Source organism: Numida meleagris, chromosome 6, assembly GCF_002078875.1.
Source record: "Numida meleagris isolate 19003 breed g44 Domestic line chromosome 6, NumMel1.0, whole genome shotgun sequence".
Classification (NCBI taxonomy): domain Eukaryota; kingdom Metazoa; phylum Chordata; class Aves; order Galliformes; family Numididae; genus Numida; species Numida meleagris.
Window position 1 is genome coordinate 24,704,974 of NC_034414.1, and position 18,701 is coordinate 24,723,674.

Genomic DNA, 18,701 nt, shown 5'->3' on the forward strand with positions numbered 1-18,701 from the left:
AAGTAATTGGTCCTGGGACTGACCTCACTTAAAACACTCATTACTGAATCTCTCCAGAAAAAAAAAAAGAAAAAAGAAAAAAAGAAAAAAAAAAAAGGTATACTCAGTAAGGCTGCTGGCACAGAAGTGGAATGCATCACTCCTACAGTGAAGGACCAAAACCGTGATGCTTAAAAGTCAAATGAACAAGCCATATTCATCTGCCAAGCAGAAGTGAGTCACATTTTAATAATATAAAGAATATTAAATGTAAGGTCACATTTCTAGGAAATTGTCACAAGAATTTTAGCTGGACACTGCTCAGCTGAAAATAGCAGAGAGAACAATCCATAAAAGATGTACTGTACGGACATAAGGTGTCTCTTCAGTGAACAATACCCGTATGATCCTAAGATGTATTTAGCAATGGGTTTCCAGCAGAGAGATCCCCTGTGATCCATTCTTTATCCTATGGTATGTAATTTTGCAACAGACTTAATAATTAAACAACAACAACAAAAAACAACATCAAAGCCCTGAATCTGGAAAACGTACAGAAAAGAAAAAGCTACTAAGATGACAGAGGTGAAATGGAGGCCATGCCATAGAAGAAGTGATTAAAAGCTTGTGGAAGATTTGCAGTAGCAGGATGAAGGCTGAGTTAGGATATGATTTTACTGAAGAAAATAGGAAATAAGCTTTTGAAATTAAAGGACAACAGTGCAAAAAAGAAATTAATGTAACTACAAAAACATTTAGGGTGAGCACCAAAAAGCCTGCAACAAAAGACTGGCACAGCCTTCTAGTGGAAGCAAAGGAGATTAAACCCGGCTCCCCTTCAGGCTAGATCAGTTTAGGCTGGATCACTTTATGAAGGGGCTTACTCCTTCTATACACATTAAAAAAAGGGGGGGGAAGGGGGATGAGTGCCTCAGGCGGCACAGAACAAAAGGAGACAATCCTGGTGCTGTTTGATTTCCCCAGTATCACAGGGGCTGCAGGCAGAAGCAAGCAGCAGTAATCGAAAACTCTGGATGTGAGCAAGTTCCCCAAAACTCAAAGCCAGATGCTGCTCAAGGCACAGCCATGGCTCACCATCTCTGTTCAAATATTTGCCAATCAATACCATCTTGCATTTGCTGCTGCCTTTGAAGTGATGCAATATTTCATTAAAAATAATGTCCAGGCAAATTACAAGCACTCCCCGCACTCCTAAACTCTGTGACAGAGAGATAAGAAGAGTTTACCCAGGGGCTTTGGGACTGTTTGCAGAGGAAGGAGGTGACACCAGTGTAGCTGGGGAAGAGGGGAATTTGATCTCCGCTCTACAAAAGCAGGAAGGTAGGGAATGCACCCAAGTTAGGACAAGCAGCCTTTGCGTTCCTGTCTGTGACTGAGCTACATAAGAGGAATATTGTGCCCCAAAAGAAGGAAACTTATGATTTTGAGCAGGGAACCTCTGGCAGTGGGTGCGGGCTGCAAGGCTAAGCTGAGGGCTGACTCATTTGGGTCAGTGAAACCTGGGCTCCATGCCACCCCCCAGTGATGCTGGGCCGTGAGAGCTACCACCAGAGAACATGGGCTTTCAGCACGACGGGTCTGGGCTTTTGGCTGGCTGAAGCGTGGCGAGGGGCCGGGTGCCCTTGCACCTGTGTAAGCAAGTGTACAGCTCTCAAACACACAGGGTTGCACTGGGTGCTCCCTGTGAGCCTTCGCTCCCTTGCCAGCTGAGTTGGAGATGGTATCAGCCTGCTCTCCTCCCCTTTCTCTTACGCAACAGAGCGGAGGGGAGTGACTTGATTTTTTTTTTCCCCTCTCTCTGGGAGTTGATTTTCACTTCCTGCCCCTTCTGTGCCTTTGTCTGCACTGGACGCTGCCGAGGGCACACCTGAGGGGTGAAGGTGCAGGGGACCAGGGGGCACCCTGCTCCCGGCATCAGTCCCATCTAAGGCCACACAGGTGGGGGCTGAGAGCGTGGGTCTGGGGATGAGCTGCAGGGTGGGGGGACACATTGGCCACCTGGGCCAAACAGGGCCTTGGCCATGCTCCAGGTCCCCGCTCACCCCATGCTGGCATGTACCTGAACACCATGCCTCTTAGTTTTACCTGTCTTTTCTCTCCCTTTAGGAAAGGACTAGGGTCACAAGGCGGGGAGGATCGGGGTGCTGAGATGGCCAGAGGAAGTCCAGGTCCACAGAGCGGACGCTGGGTCTGCCTTGTGCTGGTAGCAGGAGTGGTCTTCGGTGAAGGGCAGGAGACAAAGCCCTTTGGAGAAACTTGCCTGGAGGACTTTACAGCAGGGATACCGGGTTTGGTGCTGGACACGGATGCCTCTGTCCAGAATGGAGCCACCTTCTTATCATCCCCCATGGTCCACCGGAGCAGGGACTGCATGAGGGCTTGCTGTAAGGACCCTGCTTGTAACCTAGCCCTTGTGGAGCAGGACCCGGCCTTAGGGGAAGACCACATCCGGGGCTGCTTTCTCCTCAACTGCCTCTACGAGCAGACATTTGTCTGCAGGTTTGCCAGGAAGGCCGGCTTTCTCAACTTCTTGAAGAGGGATGTCTACGATACCTACCACCAGGCAATGCAGAAACATGGATCTAGTGGTAAGGAGACCATAAATGAGCTGTGCAACCTGGGGCTAGGCAAGCACTGAGGGCTTTGGGCCTCAGTTCTTCCTGATCTCATTTGTGCCGCGGCATTGCCAAATGGCTGGGATAGAGTGGGGTTAAATGTGGGTTTCAATGTGCCCCTCTGTGGACCAGGTTTTCCCTAATTTTGATCAGTGCAAGATCTGTTCCTCAGTTTACCTATTAGTAAGTGGAGCAGGAGCCATTCTGTAACCTTTCTGAAGCAGGTGGAGTGTGTGTTTACCAAACACAGGCTGTGTTTTTGATCCTTGACAAGGCAGAGAAAAAGAAATTGTTCTTCTTTCTCCCTCCCTGCTCCCCCTCCCCAGCCCTTTAAGGTTGGGAAGTGAAATCCCCTAAAATTGAAACATCTCTGTATTTAAAGGGCTGTATTAAGGTCCTAATTGCTTGGGGGCTGGAGGCAGGGCACAACCTACATACCTTTCCTTTATTCACAGCCCCGATCTCATGAGGCCCCTCCGTGTGACTTGCTGGGGCTGCTTGGTTTTGCTGGGTGGGTTTTGATCAGATTGCTTCCCCTCTGGGTCTGTTTCTCTCTCCCAGCCTCTGCTTACCTGCTCAGAAAGTTTGCACCTGGCCTAGAAATCCAGGTGGAAAACAAGCTAATCTGTAGCTGGCCACCAGCCACGTGCTCTGCAATCTCCTTAAAATGCTCTGTTCAGACACACTAAAACCAATTCCTCCTGTTGCTTCCTTACTCCCTTGTTTTGGAGGAAGACTAACAAACCTCTGGCATGACTTGTTCTTTGGCAGCCTTAACCAGCTTGTTGCCTGTTGAGAGATGGACAGAGCTTCCATGAGATCTTCCCCAGCTCACCCCTGGGGTACAGTGCAGATGTCCAGGGGAGCAGCTGGGTTCATGGCTTGATCATGTAAGCTGTGTGGTCTCAGATCTTCTGCTGAGATACACCAGCCTGCAAGGTCAAACACTTTTTCCACAGCAGAGGTGGCTCTCCTGCTCTCTCTTTCCCCCTAGTCATTTCCCACTGTGTTTTAGGTCTTTCTGGTGAATCTCAGTTTGCTGTTGCAGCAGTTGTTCCCATGCCTTCGGTCCAGGCTCAAAAGCCTTTCCACGAGGGGTGCAGCTAGTGATGCACTGAAGCCACATCTCCAGGAGCAGAGGTGGCATGCTGGCAGCTGCCTGAACTCCCACATGTTTTGCTGTAGGAGGAAAAGGGAATGCATCATCCTCAGTGCATCCTGGTTTCACAAGGTTAGATTAAAAATATGATGTGCTGTTTGTTGAGCAATGAGGTCCTTCACCTCTGTAGACCAGCAGGCTGCAGCCCCCTCCCCAGGCTGCCCACAGCTGTGCATGGCCAGCTCCCACAGCTGGGCATGCGGTGGCAGCGGTGGAGCAGGAGAACCACAGTGAAAAGGGAGAACATGGCAGAAGTGCTCCGTGTGCCCACCTGGCCGCAATAAGGAAGTTGGATGTGGGTTTTGCTTCCAGACCTGCTGCAGATACCTGAAGAGGCTGGATGAAACTGGGGGTAAGCAAGGTGTTTTCAGCACACTGGGCTTTCCTCCCAAGCTTTCCTCTTGGACCTAATTTTGTACTGTACACAAAGCTGTCTGCCCACTGTCGTGCTGCTTCTCTGTGAAAATGCAAAGCTTTGTGGCTGCTCTGGACCTGTGCTGTCATTGCCCCGAGGGTTGGGCTCTGAAGCACGATGGGGAGCTGTATGATGCCCTCCTTTGTATGCTGTCAAGTGTCCTTGGAGCCCTGAGGGCGTGATCGGCGGCAGTCTCCAGATAGGCTCTGCAAAAATGAGGATCAAATGCATGCTTTTCTAGCCAATAGTGAAATATGTGTTTGTGTGGCTTAGCATCCCAGTGGATGACATTAAAGAGAACAGCCACATGATGCAGGGCTCACAGTACGGCTACAACAGACCTGTTGGATTCAGAGGCTTATGAGTTTTCAAGTGGAGATAGATAACACTTGAAAGAAAGCACAGCTGGGGACTGCTGGAAGACAAATTTAATTGTGGAGTTTTGCCTGATGGGAGGAACTGAAAGCTAGGAGAGGGTCATGGGGGAAGCATTGCATATAGAAACAGCACAGGGTCAGGGCAGGTTTGGTGTGTGCCACTGCTGCCCTGCTGAGGTGTTACGGCTTCAGAGAAAACCTCTGGGTATTGGCAACAGCAAATGCTCTTGCTGGCATAGCTAAGAAGTTCTACCCCCTTAAATCACTCCCCAGCCTGAACTTTGCTGCGAGTTTTCTGCCTGGCTCACTGGGGAGGGGCAGACTCACCTGCACTTTGCTGGTAATCATGGAGGCCGGTGCTGAGGTAACCACCGTGAGCTTATTCTGGTCTGGGCAAACCAGTTCTGGGCGTGAGGCTGGAAAATAACCTCCCTGAACCTTTGTCCGTTTCTTGAACCGAACCCTTTGCAGGGTTGTGAAATGCTGGGTGACACGCTCCAAATGCCCACTCTGGGTGGGAGATGGGTGGGCGGCAGGAAGGGCCTTGCAGCCCCAGCTGGGCTCCCACCTGAGGGCCTGCAGAGGGGCTCAGCTGAGCTGCTGCTTGCTCCTCCTGCAAATCTCTGTGGCAGTGAGTACTGACGGCTGTATGAGTTATGGAAAAGCTTCCTAGTGTGGGTGTCCGGCCTTTTGGCTTGTTGGGACTGCAATGAGTTGTGCCCCGTGTCCCTCTCACCATGCCAGGGCACGGTGTGGGCTGTAGGAGTGACGATAAACAAGCAGAGGCAATCTCAGCACATTCTGCTGTATTGAAGTATCACTTTACAGTCTCAAGTTCCCATGGTGTGGTGTTATCTCTGTGAGTGCTGGAATGGAGGAAATCTGGTTTTCTGTGAATTTGTGTCTCAAGGGCGGTAGTTGGTATGTGAGCTCCAAAACAGAAATCCTCACACTGGGAGCTTCGCCTTCTGCAGGGTTTTACCAGTGTGTTCCTCTTCTGACAGCAAGGCCCCTGCTGGGGTCCCCTCCCACCCCTGTACTTACTTTCGCAGCTCTCACAGGAATTCTGTGTCCTTCAGATTTCATTCTCCCATCAACTTTGGTTCAGGGTTACTCACTGGTAGAGGTGAAGCCAAGTAAACCATTCACTGCATAAACATTGAACTGACAAGAAATTTTTTTAAAAAGCAAAAAGCAGGAACTGAGTCCTGAATATCCTATGAGCCACCCAAATGTGGAAGATTTTATTTATGAGCATTTAGGATTTACTCTATCAAGTTTTTCTGCGGGACCAGTAAAAAAAAAAATACATCCTTTTCCTATATATTTTGATTGGAAGCTGAAGTTGTCACTCGATGCTGTGACTCCAGCAGCTGGGGCCCCACAGAAAAGATCATGACGTGCAACAGCATCATAAAGCTTTAATCTCCCTGTTAATTACAGACTTCTACAGAAACTTTCCAGAATCCAAAGAGCATTAGAGCAAAGGCAGCTTTCATTTTTCAGACAGGCTTTCAGAGCAAAAGGAACTGAATGGAGAACCTCCCTTCCCGGAGCAGTTTGTTGGTACTGACCCCAGCTCAGTGGGCACTTGGTTATGAAACTCACGTGGAGAACGCCCACCAAAGGCTTCAAACAGTCAGCATAACGAAAATACTCCAGAGTTGATGAGCTTTCACACATTCAAAGGACAGAAAGTAGAGCCCTCTGAAAATGAAGTCCTTCATTTCTAGGGAAAGGTCCTTCTTTGCAGGACCTGCACACAGGCAAACCCTCTGGTTTTTTGGAGATGAGCAGGCTTGAGGAATGTTGCTCATCAAAGATGGTATCTGGAGAGGTAGCTGACCCAGTAATCAGAACCAACCTTTTACTTCACTGTGCAACCCATAACTCAAAGCAACTCATCCGACCTGTGATAAAGCGTTTTGTTTGTCTTTTTGGTGTCTTTTTTTTTTTTTTTTTTTTTTTTTTTACGTGTGTGTGCTTAAAAATGTCAAGGAAAAGCATGACCTGGAGTTGCTGTAAGTTAATGACCAATCTGTGGTGCTGCAGAACTGGTCTTTCCCCAGTGTCTTCCCCCACCTGATGGTCTCAGCATGGCGGGAGGGCGGCAGGGAGCAGATTGCGTTTTTCTGGGTTGGGCTCATGGCATCTGTTGGCCCAGCAGAACGGCAGGAGTGTCCATTTCCAGAGCTCATGGTGCTGTGTACCACACTGCTGCGGGGCTGCTGTTTCCTAGTTTGTTTGGAGAGCACTGTCAGCTGCAGTCGCTCCTTTGGCTACAAATGCTCCTGTGACCCTTGGCAAGATCTCTTGAAAATAAAACAAAACTCCATTTCTTTGTTCTGCCAGCCCTGCTCAAAGCCAAGAAGGCCAGGCTGGCCCAGTCCAGCTTGGTGTCTTTCAGCTGTCTTTGTGCCTCTACTGAGGCCGGATGTGTCACTTTGGCAGGCAGCCCTTTGGGAGGGAGCAGCAGGGAGTGATGCCTCACCCAAATGCAAAGGACACTGGAGTGGGCATCTCTGCTTGTGATGGAAATGCCATCTTTCTGGCCTCTGCCTGTATTGGTGGCTGCTGCTAAAAGCGTTATCCCATGGTGCTTCATGAGGAGGACTAAAAGATAATGCTGATGACAGACAGCAGAGAGCAGCTGGTGTAATAAAGTTAACCAAAAGCCCTGCAGCTGCACAGAGCGACCAAGTTGTTCTCATACAGCAAAAACCAGCCTGACAATGAGGGAGGAGAGCTGCAGGTCTGCAGCCGGAGACAGTGCTCAAAGGGATGATTGATTTCACTTGGTGTCTTCACCGAGTATCAAAAGATATTGGAAGATAGAAAATTCTGGGTGGATATGCGGTCACTCTCACCCAGAATACATGTTGCAAAACTCTATCCTGCTTAATTAATAGATGAAAGAACTAACAAATGGCTTGTTTTTAATGTCACTTTTGTTTGCATATATGCTTTGTACTACAGGTCCCTTCAGTAGGCTCTAGAAAGAGGCAACAGGTGGGACATGAATCCAGAAATATAGCAGAAAATTAAGTCCAGGTCTGAAACAGTGAGAGTAATTAACTGATGGAATAGTTTTCCAGCCAAAGGATTTTGGGCGCTAATCCTCTTCTTCAGTTCCAATTGTATGAAAGTGGCAGTGACACACCTAGATTGAAAATGAAAATTGATGCCTTTCCAAAAGGCTCAGGCTGAAGCTGACCATTGAGCCTTGGTACAGGAACTACCAGGTGGGGTTTTATGGTCTGAGCCAAGCAGAAATCGTTCAGACCAGAAGGAACAGTGAGTCAGGCTCACTGTGTGTCACTGAGCAGTCTGATCTTGCTGGCACTGGCAGAGTTCAGTTTTCATCTCTTACACTCACTGTTTGTAAAAGTGTTTAATGGACCGTGGAGGTTGCTAGTAAGCTCATCTGTGGAATGGGACAAAAAAATAATAATGGCATGAATGGCATTTGTGTGCTTTTTCTAAGGCACCGGTGTCAGAGAGTGGGGCGCAAGATGAGGTGGGGGAGGGTATTTTCCATCCAGACCCCACCTTGCACAGCTCCAGTTAAGTGCACAATGCAGTGCATAGAGCCAGCAGTAGGAATGATGAGAGTCCATTCCACGTTCTTTGCCACCCACATTAGGTCACTTCCATAAGTGGCAGGGTGGAGATTTCTTTGTGCTGTTTGCAAGGCTGTGGTCCCACTGCTGAAAGCACCGCGGCTGTAGCCACAGGGAAACCCTCCTCCTGGGATTCCTGTGGGCAGATGTGGCTCAAAAGGCACTGCCGGAGTGAGTTGTGGAGTTACTAAATGACTGAGGGCAGCAGTAACGGTACCAATCACCTGTTGCTTGCACAGGCTGCAAGAAGCACAGCTGTGTCAAAGTGTTTTCCTTTTAGTAGATGGCATCCATATTGATTTACCCTGGAAGAGTCCCCTTTTCTCATAATGTGGATAAGGACTGGAGTGCTGCCTCTTACCAACGCTTTGCTTTGCACCTCCTCCACAGATGACCGTCCCCCGATAGCCCACGCTGGCATGGACATGCGGGTGCAGCCAGGGGAGCCAGTGATGCTGAGAGGCACAGACAGCACAGATGACCATGGAATTGTCAGATATGAATGGAAACAGGTCCTCGGTGACCCCTCTGTGGAGATAAAGGTAAGGAGTTGCACAAAGGAACCAAATTAGTCTGTGTCACCTGCGGTCTGCTCTAAATTGGGACCTCCGAATTTAGCTGAGCTGGAGCAGAAGCCAAGGCTTCTGACTAGCTCCAGCATCTGTAGGGCATGAGCACTATTTTGTAGATGTTTAATGGGACTTCTGGCTTTAGAAGAACAAACAGTTGCTATAAAACTTCTGCAAAATACGCTTGAAAGCCTTGAAGATTTTATGGAGCTCTTGTGGCACCTTCTGGGAGAGTTAGTATACTAGCCAATAGCTGATCTGAAGAGTAGCAATGTCTAGCTGTAGGGGGCTGTGGAAATCTGAAGATGCTGCTCTCCTTCTTCCTTTCCCTAGCCCAACCAAAGCAACTTTCATGAAAAAAAAAAAAAACAAAAAAAAAACAATTCAAAAACCAAAACACTAAACCAGAACAAAAAGGGTCATCTGTTGTTAGCATTCCTTTTCTGCTCTTGATCTTTAGTCCTCTGATCTCCTAAAATCTGGTATGGAAGAGTAGGAAATATGTGAAGATACACAAAAAATATTTATGTGAAGTAGTTTAGAGACGTCACAATTGCTGCATTTCAAAATGCTCTGCTTGATGAACAAGTCTCCTTTTGCCCTTTGTTTGGCCATAAGAAGTCCTGCATGACACTAGCCACAAATTCCAGGACAAATTCACCACTGGTCCTCAGTATTAAGCTAATACGTTTTAGTGTGCTAACCACATTATGATGATATCTGGCAACACTGTCTTGAAATGTAACTTAAAAGGCAGAGACAGCATAGAAATGGAGGCCCAACGCTGCCAACAAACATTCAGGAAATGTTTGTGTCAGTAATAATGAAGGTTTCCAATCTGACAAAATATTTCTTCTCTTTTAGAAACCTCTTAGCAGGCAAAGAAATATGCACTCTATTCCATATCTGAAACTATATACACTTTCCATACTCAAAATGAAAGTGTATATACTTCTTAAAGACACCTAGCATATTTCAAACATGGTAAAGAAAGTATTTGCGATTTTCATTTTAAAAGAAGTAAAATAAAAACTGCAGGTATTTTAGTCATCTTTTGCTTTCCTATGTGCCTTCACAGCATCTCCAAATATGAGATTTCTAATTAGGTTTGCGATACTCTTCCATTCTGCTGTTCCAGCTGGGTATCAGCAGTAAGAATCCAGCCCGTGGATCTAGAGGGATTATATAGCACTTGAGACATTTTTAATATTAAAATTCTGCTTGGGGATTTCCAGCCAAACATGTTTTTTCCTAATACAGCAGAAACATGGGCTTCATTCATCCTCTCATTACACACGCCATTTCTGCATAAGCTTTTCTTTTGCGTTCTCGGCAGCACAACGAAGACCAAGCAGAAATCTCCAACCTACAGGTGGGCACTTACGTCTTCCAGCTTACTGTCACAGACACCGCCCAGCAGCAAGACTTCACCAACATCACCATCATAGTGCTGAATTCTGAGCAGACTGAAGGTGAGCCCACAGACATCTAGCTGGTGTGCCTGAGCCTGGAAGCTTTGCCAGTGCTCTTCTGAGGGGGCAGATGGGAAAAAAGCACAGCCAGCAGAGTGGGCTTCCATGTCAACTTTTCACAGTAAAAGCCTGCACCTGACAAACAGTGAAAGGTCTCTGCATGCATAACAGTGTATTTTAGGGTTTTCTCATCCTCTTGTAGAAGAGGTGGCCTGCAATAATCTGATCCTCCCTCCATGCCATTGCCTCCTCTACTGGGTAACCCCAGAGTGGCTGGATCCCGGGGGTACATCTGGGAGTGAGAGAGAGAAGAACCCAAAAGGTTTTGTTGACTCCATGGTTTTATTGTGAAGGGCCTAATTCCCTTAATCCACAGGACAGGTGAAGCCATCTGCATGATGTTCAAAATGGCCCTGGTGTTATCTGTATGTTTTACTATAATAGCCTTGTTTAATGGTCAAAATATTCGGCATTATAACTGCTTCTTGGACAAATGCTGGCCTAGCCATCAAGCAGAGAATTTCTTCTTCTGCCTCAACTACCATAAAAACATAGGAACAGCCATATCAAGTCACATTGTCAGAAATCTAGTGCACTGCATCCAACAGTGTCCAGAGTTTGACACTTGATAATAGCAAGAACATGACATGCTGTCAATAAATCCTTGGTATGCTTGGCTAGCCACCGAGGAATTTGCAGCTTTTTTAAGCAAATAGGGTGTCTTTGTATTAAATGTCCATGGATGAATCTTCACACAGCAGCAGCATCCTGAAGCAAGGATTTTCACAGCTAAACTCGTTGCTGTTTGCTTTTATGCATGTGGCACCTTCTAATTTGTTTTTGTACTCTGTCCTCTCATATAAGAAAATGTATTATGTGATTGCCTACTTGCCCTCTCCGTGCCACTCAGGAATTTGTAAATTTTTCAGACAAGTATCCACACCGTTGACAAAATATTTCCTTTGGAAGATTTTCTTTTGTGTATGTGAAGGTAAAACATAGTAACCAGACCCTTTTATTTTAACTTTCTTGATAGAGCATTGCTTGACTCCAAAGAAGGTTGGTTGGTGTCGGGGCTCTTTTCCACGTTGGTTTTATAACCCGACTGTTCAGCAGTGTCAGGAGTTCATTTTTGGCGGCTGCAAACCTAACAAGAATAACTACTTACGGGAAGAGGAGTGTAAACTTGCCTGCAGGAATGTTAAAGGTGAGTCTGCTTCAGAACTCAGCCCCTTCTTTCTCACGGGATCAGGATGTCCCTATGGGAAGGTGCTGCACCTTCGTGGCTGGCAGACAGAGGTAGAGTCTGGAGAGCTGATGAGATCGGTCCAGTTATGAATAAGGGGGTCCTACAGTGCCCAGCTCCTGGATTTCTGTTCCACTAGTAGGTGCCAGATCAGCTTCCCTTAGCATCAAGCATCACCACTGGCCACACGTTGGTGTAACCAGACAGGATGGGCAGCAGCAAGAGTTGGCTCCTTCTGGTACAATGTCTTCAGTGCCAGGTGTCCCTGGTATATCCCTGGATGCACAGGCCCTCACCAAATTTTCATCCAGCATCCTTAACCTAAATTCTGTATTTCTACTCCTCACCACTACAGGGCTCTGTTCCAGAAAAGACACATTTCTTAGGTGAAACATGAAGCAATATAAAGCTGATCCTAAGCTGACAAAGTGATATGGTGGTAAATTTACTTTATTTTTCCCCTTGTCTCTTCAGGCTCTGTCAGCGGGCGACAAATGCCAGGTAAGCCTCCTGCTCCTCTATGTAATCCTGCTGTAAGCTCAGGCTTAGTGTCTCATATCCATTCCTGTGGCTTTTTGATTAGCACTCAGTGTGGAAAGTGAGGTGTCAGGGACTCGTTTCTTTACCAAGCCTTTCACTTTTATGTCATAGGATAATTCAGGTTGGAAATTATGTTTGGGGTCCAATCCACTACTCAAAGTAGGGCCAGCTTTGAGTCATGGCATGTTGCCCAGGGTTCTGTTCAAGGCCACTTTTGGGTATCCCTGAGGAAGGAGATTTTATGTTCTCTCTGGACAGCCCTCATTACACTTTTTTTCCCCTCTATTTGAATTGGTTTCCCTTACTCGATCATGTGTCTGTTGCTGCTCACCCTATTACTGTGCACTTCCAAACAGAGTCTGTCTTTTCTGAAACTTCACACTAGGTCATGTGCTCCAACCCCTTGCTGCATCTCTACTGCTTCACTCCAGCATGCTTGTGTCTGTTGTGCATGGGGGAGCTCAGACCTGGGCAGAGCACTGATCAGCTGGGACCACCCTGGGGGCAGAGGAGGATGGCCACTTGTCTCTGCTGGCTCTCCCAGCCTGCTGTGCAGTTGGACATCCTTGCCACAAGATCTCCCTGCTGATTCATGTTCGCCATGTCCACCTTGACTCCCAGGGCTATTCCGCACAACCCCTTTATCTCTTCTTGGTGTCCAGCTGCTGTTCTTGCATGGAGTTGTTCTGTCTCAGGTGTGGGACTTTTAACTCTCTGCTTTGTCTTTGCATTTGCCTTTGTGCTTCATGAGCAGAGCTGGAAGCCTTCTCCCTCCTCCTCAGCTCTCCCTGCATGGCATTGAGTTCCCTGCTTTCCCCATTTTCAGAATCACTCACAAAATTCTAAGTGATCTTTCCCTTCTACGGCTTCAGTGCCCCAGACTGCCCTTAAGCCAGGCACCTGGGAGGCCAGTGGCCAGTCCTTCCCAGTAAACACTGAGGCAAAGAAGGTATTGAGTATTTCAGCCTTTCCTGGTTCTTTTGTCACCGTGTTCCCATGGTGACTGGAACATTACCATGCCTTGCCTCCAGCTTCTGTGGACTTCTGTTTTGAGAGGAAGCATGGCTGTTCCCAGAGCACTGCTTGGCTTATAAGCAAGAAACGATTTTCTTCTTTTTTGAGTTGAGTGGCACGGAGGAGAGACCTTTACCAGCCCTATCACCTCTTTTTAAGTCCTTCGTAACACATCTTCATGGCAGGGAAAATGAACAAATTTTAATGAACTATCTGAACTGTTTCTGACACAGTATGCAATGGGAACTGTCAGGCCTCCTCGTTCAGATGCAAGGATGGCTGCTGCATTGATGCCTATCTGGAGTGTGATGAAACTCCAGACTGTGCTGATGGATCAGACGAGGTGTATTGTGAACAATGTAAGTTCTTCACATTCTGGCTAAGTAGAAAACTTAGTGTCTGCACAGGGATGAGTGCATTGCTCAGTGCTTGACTCTGCTTTTTGTTGCCCTGTATTCTCACTCCTGACCCTGCATGAGCTTGCACTATTGCCATATTTTCAGGTTCTGCCATCTCCCATATCTCTGCTGACTGCTACTACTGATCTCCCTGCTGAGATGTTTCCTTCTACTCTCTTCCCTGTGCCTGCCTGTAAGACTTCACAGCCTGCCTTTCCCTCCCCTTCCAATGTTTAATTTCTCAATGATCGTACCTTCTCTCCTAGTTTATGGAGATGGGAAATTAAACCATGATTTCTCCCAATTTGTCCAGCACCAAAATCCCCTTAATATCCTCACATTATGCTAATGTAAATGCACAGTGGTGAGCTGCCAAAGTCTGTAATCTCTTCTTCCTCTCTTCTCCTCCTCACAGAATTCCCATTATCTCTTCCCTATCTGTGGGTATTTTGTTACCTTTCCAGGCTTCTTATTTTGCCCTCACTTATTTCCTAGACTAGGAAATACTTCTTAAAACGTCGAGTGAGAGCATCTTCCCCTTTTATTCTTGGTGGAAAAATCAAAGAAAGTTGAACTCAAATTGGGAATAATTTCTAGTTACCACACTGTATTTTCACATGTTTCTCTCATAGCTTTGAGCTACCTAAGAACCTCAGGGTGTACCTCCTTTTTCCCTGGCTTGTTGTAGCAAATAAATGTGCAGGAACACCCTGTCTAAGATTAATATGAAATATTTCTCTTGCAGATGCTCGTGAGTTCAATAGACTGCAGAAAATCAATGTCACACGTAAGCAAGGTACGTACTATCAGAAGCATCTTGGCTGACATCTGCCAGCTCTTGCCTTTTTCTTCAGCCCAGTGTTTCATAGTGGCAGCTCACCTTGGTCTTGCCAACTTGAGCAGCTACCAGCTGGGTGGTGGGCACCCAAGACCTACAGGTCTCACCGTGGCTGCCCTTTGCTACAGTGCTTGTGCTCTTCTATCATGAGCAGAGGTTGGTGCTCTGGGAAGATGCTGCTTGGGCTACAGCACCTCTCCTTTGCTTTGCCAGCTCACTGCGTGGACTTGCCTGACACTGGACAGTGCACAGAGAGCATCCCCCGCTGGTACTATAATCCCTTCTCTGAGAAATGCGACCGCTTCACCTACGGGGGCTGTGACGGCAACTTGAACAACTTTAAAGAAGAGGAAGAGTGCATGAAATCATGTTCAGGCATCACAAGTAAGCAGGCGGAGTGAGGGCTGGAATTCTACTGATCAGACTTGGAAAATTGCTCCAGATTAAGTTCTGTGGAAAGAGGCGATGACTTGGAGCCTTCAGACAAAGCAACTCTGTTCTCAAATCCTAGCCGTGCCCCACAGTGTTCTGTAATGTACTGATTGCATATGGGGAACAGTGCGTGTCTACAGCATGTCTGCAGTGCAGCCTGTCATTTGTCAGAGCTGGAAAAACTCTGTGGATACTAATGTTTAGAAAGCTACAGAAGAGCATGACAAAACTAGCCAGAGGTATGGTATGACCTCTCTAAAGAATAAAATTTTGTAGCTTGGCTCCAGTTATCCACAAGTGGGAGGAGAGAAATGAAGAAAATTCTCCGTATTAGGCAGAAGTTCTAAACAACCAAGAAGGAAAACTTTCACACTGTAGTGCTCTAGAGGTGTTGCTGAGGAGGCCAACAACATAAATAGGAGGAATTCTGATGCTGTGTGCATTCAGTCGCTTCACAGTACTGGAAATGTGCTCCTCAGAAACCTGTCTCAGACCTTGTTCCCTTTTTTGTAAAATTCTTTTCTCCCTCTCTACTCCCGATTCAGAAGGAGATGCCATTGGTCGGAGATGGGAAGCATTTGAACCTCACAGTGATACGTTAAGTGAGTAACAGATCCTCATACAGAGCTTATTTGTTGTTTTCACTCTGTCCTGAAAAATATTTTGCCTTTCCTTGGAAACGTTAACCGTTTTACCTACTCCCCTTGCCCCTTCTGAGACCAAGGGAGCAGTGCAGTATTTGTAGGATGCTAGCAGAGACTAGAGAGATTTTTCAGTGGACCATGCACCTCTGGTCCAATTTCTGCTTTGTCTGTGACTCTGTAGATCACTGCAGAGGCTCATGTCTTTTCCATCAACCTGCATGAATCCTGCAGTGTTCAACATCAAAAAATGTCACGGAAGATTCCTCCTAAGGGCCATGTTTACAAAAGGACCACTAACTTCTGCAAAAAAAAAAAAGAACACCCAAGTGATTATGTGAATAATGTTGGGTGCTAGACTGGGGCGAAGTCTGATGACCCTATAAACCCTCCCTACAACTGTAAAAAAAACACCAAAACCATTGAATCTCAAGTTCTTAGAAGAACAGCACATCAAGCTTGGCACCCTTCTTTCTTTAGTAGAGAACTGGAATTATTATACACCTTTCTTCATCAACACTAGAGAGTGATTTAACACTCACATTCACTCCAGCTGTCAAATGCATCGTGTTCGACATCATCTCCTACCACGATATGGGAGTTTGGTCAGCTGTAGAGGACCACTGACTGCTGTGTGCTCACAACACAGCTGCAGGCTCTTTCCCCACAAGCTCAACACATCCACCGCTGCAGCTCGCTCCCATGGCATTCTGTTGGCCAGGAGTGCTCTCTGTGACCTCCTTTTGTTGATGTGAGAAGAAAACCCAGTGCTGGAGGAGAGGTTTGACATTTATAGGTGTGTCAAACGACCAACTCTACCGAAGTCACCAAATAGCCTTTAGAGGGCGTGGTACATCCGAGAAATGATGGGAGCTGTGATCTGGGAGAGCAGCAATACTCTTGCCAGACCCTCTAAATGTAGTTGTCTCCTTCTTCCCTTAGTTTTGCAGTGCCCACCCTGCTATCAGCCCACCCCTTCTCCTCTTTGCCAGCACAGCTCCTCCAGCAGCTTTTGTGCTTGCTTGTTCCTGGTGTGCTGCTGCAGAGCTTACAGAGCAGACCCCGTAACGTGTTCATGTTCATGTGTCCCCTTCAGGTGCCTTTGAGGTGGTGATTGCTGTGCTCCTCGGGATCTGCATCATGGTGGTCCTGGCCATCATTGGCTACTTCTTCATGAAGAACAGGAGGAAGAGCAGCCGCCGCCGCCAGCCAACCACTGCTACCAACTCTACCCTGTCCACCACAGAGGACACCGAGCATCTGTTCTACAACGGTGCCACCAAACCAGTCTGACCTGCTCCAGTCTCTCCCCAGCCACACACTGGGACATTCCCAAGAACTTCTGGAGTTTTGCTTTTAGATGGGGGCCTGTGCCTGGAGGGCTCCTTCTTAGAAGACATTGGTAGCCTGAGGCCAAGATCTAGCCATGATTTGGCAGTAATGTGGTTGTGATTGCCCTGGCTAAATGGCTGCTCTGGACTCAGAACCTGGGAGCATTTTGATGCTCTCTGACATCTATCCCTTCCTAACCTCAAACAATCCAGTGAAACTCTGAATGACGTCTTTCTTCCCGCTCAAACCTGGAGCACAGCTCAGCTCTGCTTACTGAAGGATCCTGAGATTGAATCTGTGTAGCATTCATAATGCTGAATGGCACAAGCTCACCACGGCCAGCAATTTTTTGTTTGCAGTGCCACTTCCTGCCACTCAGCTTCAGATTTCTGCCCTTTCCCCCAAACCTTTGCCAAGTTGCCCTGCCTTCCAGCTGTCCTGGTCGTGGTGAGCCCCATGGGGGCTGTGTGCTTCAGGTAACTGGCTGGACCTGTTCTGAGAGCCCTGCAACACTTTTCAGTGGTTTCTGTTCTCGAGACAGAAGGAAAAACAAATAACCTGTTTTAATCACTAGGCTTTGCTTTTTAACAGAAAAGCACACCTAGAGTTTTTCTGCCTGGCTGCCATGTTACAGCCACCTACATACCTTATGTGTCCTCCACTTCGTGAGCTGCCCTGGTTGCTTTTCCAGTGTTCGGTCTGACCCTGAACACGCTGAAAAAATACCTATTTATTCTCACATGAAATGGAAGGGAATGCCCTGACTTTTCCTGCTGATGGTGAGGGGAGGGCAGAAGGATCCATCTCCCCATTGCTGCTGTGGTGCCAGCCAGTGCTGCCCATGGGAAATCTCTGCTCCCACAGAAAACTTGGGGAAAGCACTCCTTGTGGTGTGGGAAACATGCTCAAGGGAGGAAGGGAAGGAGAGGTTGTTGGGGAAAAGTGCAGCGAAGGAAGGGATGCTTGAAGGAACCAGAGGGTTTCCTGGAGGCACTGATGCCGTCTGTGTGGTCCTGGCTGTGCCAGTGAGCAGAGCTGGTAGCTGCTGCTCCCTCCAGGAAGCTTGTGCTGCTGCTTCGGTGTTACTGCCCTCTCCTCTGAGCACACAGCCTCTGACCTGAATCCCTGCAATCAGGAGCGTGGCCATCCAATGTCCCCAAATGTCCTCCTTCCTGCTGGCCTGTCCCTCTTGGTGCAAGATGAGTCCACCCCGGGGTCCCAGAGCTCATCCCCGGCCCTGTGGCAGCGTGTAACAGCTCCACCTCACCGAGGTGCCACGTTTTCCCCATGGCTGATGGAGCAGCGTGCCCCCAGCTTCGTATGGCTGCATCTCCAGCATCAGGCTTGTGTCTCTGGGTGCTGAGGGCTTCTGCTGTGAACAGAAGCTGATGTTTTTGTAGTCCCCAGTACACTCTGTCTGGCGTGGGGTTGATACCAGTCCCTGAACCCCTGTGCCTGCTGCTCCTGGAAAACTGCTGTGAAAAGAGAGGAAATCAGAGGGTGTGTGTTTGTGTATGTGTGCGCACGTGTAAGAAAGTACAAATTTATGTACAGATTTTAGTTAAATTCTTGGGCTCTTTTAAGGCTGGAAGGGAGGAAATGGCTGCCCACAGCCTGGTGGCAATCCAGCTGCATGCCTCTCCCTGTCGCAGGAGGGCTTGTTTGATTCCTCCATGGCTTTTCATGGTCTGCCTTGTATCATTTCTTCCGTCACTCTGTTTTTCTTCCAGCCTATGCAATAAACTTGCCATCTTGATTTACTTTTTGTGCACCCGCTCTGATAATACAAGTTGCAATGAAAGGGAATTGTTTCTCTTATCTGACTTGGGAGTGGTGTCTGAGAAGCAATGACCTGCGGAGGGGAAGGTGCTGTTCTCATGCCTGCTATCTCCCACCCTTTCATCTGCAGGTGTTGCTGCAGCCACGGTCCTGTGGTTTTGGGGGGGGAGGGGGACACAGCACGAACAGGTGAATGCAGCAGGTAGGGTTAACAGGAGAGAGCAGTCCTGCTTTGGGAGTGCTGGGAGTGAGAT

The 18,701-nt window shown here is 47.7% G+C and overlaps 1 protein-coding gene across 1 annotated transcript; it reads left to right on the plus strand.

Moving 5' to 3' along the window:
- On the plus strand, nt 1,779–18,428 carry SPINT1 (serine peptidase inhibitor, Kunitz type 1). The gene is made up of 11 exons (XM_021402577.1): nt 1,779–1,938; nt 2,107–2,588; nt 8,577–8,728; nt 10,092–10,227; nt 11,264–11,434; nt 11,948–11,974; nt 13,261–13,386; nt 14,171–14,221; nt 14,477–14,647; nt 15,241–15,297; nt 16,433–18,428. The coding sequence occupies exons 2-11, from the start codon at nt 2,150–2,152 to the stop codon at nt 16,627–16,629; spliced, it is 1,527 nt and encodes a 508-aa protein (XP_021258252.1). The 5' UTR covers nt 1,779–1,938; nt 2,107–2,149; the 3' UTR covers nt 16,630–18,428.

Bases quoted from the DNA above. Each gene is read 5' to 3' on its own strand.
- SPINT1 (XM_021402577.1), top strand. From the start codon at position 2,150: ATGGCCAGAGGAAGTCCAGGTCCACAGAGCGGACGCTGGGTCTGCCTT. The intron at 2,589-8,576 runs GTAAGGAGACCA...CCTCCTCCACAG, and splicing joins GCAGAAACATGGATCTAGTG to ATGACCGTCCCCCGATAGCC. The intron at 10,228-11,263 runs GTGAGCCCACAG...CTTTCTTGATAG, and splicing joins GAATTCTGAGCAGACTGAAG to AGCATTGCTTGACTCCAAAG.